This window comes from Daktulosphaira vitifoliae, unplaced genomic scaffold (assembly GCF_025091365.1).
Source record: "Daktulosphaira vitifoliae isolate Bord-2020 unplaced genomic scaffold, ASM2509136v1 Scaffold_3, whole genome shotgun sequence".
Classification (NCBI taxonomy): Eukaryota; Metazoa; Arthropoda; class Insecta; order Hemiptera; family Phylloxeridae; genus Daktulosphaira; species Daktulosphaira vitifoliae.
The window spans coordinates 19,777,576-19,781,521 of record NW_026099574.1 but is presented as its reverse complement, the minus strand read 5'-3'; the positions used below and the strand labels follow the sequence as shown (position 1 = coordinate 19,781,521).

Below are 3,946 nucleotides of genomic sequence, written 5' to 3'. Positions count from 1 at the left end.
AAAAAAAAAAAAAAATAATAAACACATCTTAGTAAAACCAATACCTTCTCAGCTTCGCATCGAAGCTAAAAAAATGAAAAAGTACCCACCTCTTATAAAAAATTTTAAATTATATTTTACTGACAATGTGTTTATTGTTTATTGTGAGTAATAAACATTTAATTCAATATTTTCTCAAAGGCCAACGAATCATAATAATTATCTTTGGTTAATATTTGAGCTGGATTAGATAAATTCTCAATGTAAATGAACTATTAATTTAGAAAAAAAAAGATGAAAATTACCTTTAATTTAGGTGCGTTGAGTGCTTCGAGATTTTGATGCCTTTGTGCGATAACGCACGAAATTTTGAAATAAACATACACAACAACTACTAGGGGTACGAAAAACGATCCCATAGCTGAGAATACAACGTAACCTTTATTCTGATTGTATCCGCATTTTTTGTTTTTATGTCTGTTCTCATCGTACCTTTAGGAAAAAGGAAAATGTCAAATGAATTATTTGTAATAGTACACTAGAAATGTATACATTGTATCACAATTGATTTATCGTTAATATATAATAATAATATTACTACAGTTCTATTTCTTTACAAACCATCCAAATAATGGAGCGCAAGTAATAACCAAAGACACCACCCAAACGACTAGTATCATCAATGATGCGAGTCTTTTAGATCTTCTTTTTTTCGTATACCGTAAAGGTTTAGTAATGGCAAAATATCTGTCTATAGAAATTGCGCATAAGCTCAGTATGGACGCTGTACAAAGGCATACATCTAATGACACCCAAATATCACATATCAAACGCCCTAGTTCCCATTTCCCTGGAATCAAATTTATCTTAGTAAAACTATAAACATTTACTTAACCGAATAACTATTTTTGGTATTGTATACTTACCCATAAAATGATAAACTACGGCTATAGGCATAACAAATGTTCCTACAAGCCAATCGGCTACAGCTAAAGAAGTGACAAAACAATTAGTCACAGTTCGTAATCGCCTGGTCGTAAATACAGCAAATATAATAAGTGTATTACCAATCTGTAAAATTCAATTTTGCTAAAAAGTTGTAAGAATGATACTTATTATCAGGTTCAATGGTACAACTTTTTACATTTCCACTATTAAAATTAATTAGTATCTCATGTATCCGATTGTGATATATTGATTTAACATTTTTTAATATCATGTTTCTACTTTTAATGAAGTGTGATAAATGTGGTAAGTCATACAGCCAACAGAAAAGGCTATTTAGGCTGTAAACTGGCAGAATTAAAAGATAATCTGCTGAAAATGACTGTTGTTTAACACGTGCAATCAAATAAACTTTCATACATCAAATATGGTATTATATTTGCTCAAGAAATCAAGAAAAACAGTGGCAATGTTAGCAAAAACGACCTATTATTTAGCGATATATTGTTAACATTAAACAATGTTACCAAAACATTAACTATAATAATTAAATAGGTTGATAAACTGAAGAACATTGAATTCGAACTTGGTTAATAACAAAACACAACATTAGAAGATGTAAATACTTTAAAGATAAGACTTATTGTAAATTTAATTTTTCTATGTAAGTTTAAAGATTTCCCTGGAAACCCCTTTAACACTGTTTACTAAAACTTATCTTATCTTGGCACTATGTATAAAATGTAACGTTAAGTTTATGAAAAATTTTGATTAAGACCGAAAGGTCGTTTCCAATAAATACTTTGGAAAGAAAAATATTTCTTCTTTTAGAGGTATGCGCTGCAATGTTTCACCTCACATTTAATTTTTCTATTGTGAAACGTTAAAGAATAAGCAGAACTAACAAATGAAAAAATTGAAATATTTGCGTGTCACTTAACTAATTTAAAATGTTTTTGTATTTAAATTATATTATCATAATATTATAATTAATTTATTACACTTTATATAACATCACAAAACTTAACAAATTGTTAACAGTTTTAATATATATATATAATATAATAATTTTCACATTATTTATTTTTTCAAAATTTTTTTTAGTATCTTTTATACTGTCTTTTTAAATAAAATAATTAGATATAGTAGTTACTTTATTTTTAGAGCGTATTATTAGCATTATAAAACTTGTATTACTAAAAGCGACCTAATTCCACAGTTTTTTGAAGTGTATAACATTATAATAGCTGTATTTCTATAAATTGGTAAACTTATATAGTTTGAACGTAGAACATCGTTAAATAACTAGAAGATACTGAATATTTTTTACTCTTATAATGGTACAATATTGAGTAATTACTAGTACTGTCATCATTTATTTTATTTTATTTTTATCATATTATCAGAGAATTTGTTTAGCTAAACAATGTTTCAAGTAAAAATGCACACTTTATCTTAAATAATAAGGTGAAAATATTTTGGCGAAGTTAATGACAATAAATCTATTTATTATTTAATAAAATTTATGACTGCCAACCTTATCAAGTTTATAAATTATTGCGAATGTTCAACCTCTCTCTACTCGACAACACTGTTTCTTCTTTTCTGTTTTCTAAACAAAAACGCCACGTGTAAATAGTATTTATTTATTTGCTCATATACCTTGTCTGAACAATAAAACGTGTTCTTATTATAGTTAGACAAGTGATAGACCATGTTTAATGTGGTTCACTACGAAATTGCTTTTAATTATTAGAAAACATCACTCGACGAATTCGTTTTAAAATGTGAGAATATAAAAATAATTTTTATTTTTATTTTTATGTAATAAAGATTAAACTTTTAGACTGAATGTTTAGTGTTTATGTTTAATTATTAGATTCGACGTTAGGTACTGTAACTAATAGTTATTGATTTAGCATTTTAGCTTCGATGCGAAGCTGAGAAGGTATTAATTTTACTATGATGTGTTTTTTTATTTTTTTTTAAATTTTTTTATTTTTTTTTTTGTGTCTGTGAACGCTCAATCTCAGCTCTCGCTGGACCGATTTTGATGAACAATATGTCAAAAGATCACAAATCGTATCTAGTCGAAGACATTACCCTCAAAAATTGAAAAAAATTCCCTCGTTCCCCGTAAACGGGGGAAATCCCCCAAAAAATTACAAATTTAAAAATCGCTAATTTTCGATATTTTTTCAATTTTTTTTACTTAAAATTGCCATAACTTTTTTAAAAATGACCGAATCAATATAATTTTTTTTTTTATAGATACCTTAGATAATTACCTATCATTTTATATATTTTTGTGAACATTTGACCCTTTAACAGCCCAAAGGATGGGGTTTCAAAATGGTAACTTTTTTACAAAAAATTAACTTTTTCAACTTAACTTTTGAAAATGTTCCGGAAAGACTGACAATTTTATATATACCTTAAATTAAAGCTAATGTAATATACTTTAATTTGAAAAAAAAAAATTTGACCTCTGGACTTGTCTTCATGGTGAAAATGACTACCGTATGCAAAAATATGCTATTTTTGTGAAAAAATTCTTGATATTATATTTTACATTTTTTAACATTATGTTGCTATAACTTTTTAAAAAATGCATGAATCAACTTTATTCTTTAATGATAAATACTTTATATATACTTCTTTCATTCGACATACTTTTTTTTAAAATCGGACCATTTCCCTTTATACAGGGGGGGTGCAAACCTTTTAAAATGCGTATAGAAAGTAGAACTTTTTCAACTTAACTTTTGAAAATGTTTCGGAAAGACTGACACTTTTATATTTATCTTAAATTAAAGATTATGTAATATACTTTAATTTGAAAAAAAAAAATTTGACCTCTGGACTTGTCTTCGTGGTGGAAACGGACATCAAAGTTAAAGAAAAACGTACGATTTCCGTGAAAAAAATCTCGATTTTATATGTTATATTATTTAATTTATATTTTATATAACTTTTGGAAAAATGTATGGATCAATATTATTATTTTTTTATAATAAATATT

General features: G+C 26.3%; 2 protein-coding genes across 3 annotated transcripts in view; one reads left to right on the top strand and one right to left on the bottom strand.

Moving 5' to 3' along the window:
* LOC126901623 (octopamine receptor-like) overlaps positions 1-3,946 on the bottom strand; it is an 88,378-nt gene that overhangs the window by 14,224 nt on the left and 70,208 nt on the right. For both annotated transcript variants that reach the window (XM_050678240.1, XM_050678241.1), the window contains 3 exons: positions 906-1,050; positions 601-829; positions 285-471 (listed from right to left, as the gene is read on the bottom strand). In XM_050678240.1, the coding sequence (XP_050534197.1) occupies positions 285-471; positions 601-829; positions 906-1,050 (561 nt within the window). The remainder of the gene's footprint in view (positions 1-284; positions 472-600; positions 830-905; positions 1,051-3,946) is intronic.
* Positions 1-3,946, top strand: part of LOC126901636 (PSME3-interacting protein) — a 34,384-nt gene that overhangs the window by 22,548 nt on the left and 7,890 nt on the right. The window lies entirely within an intron of this gene.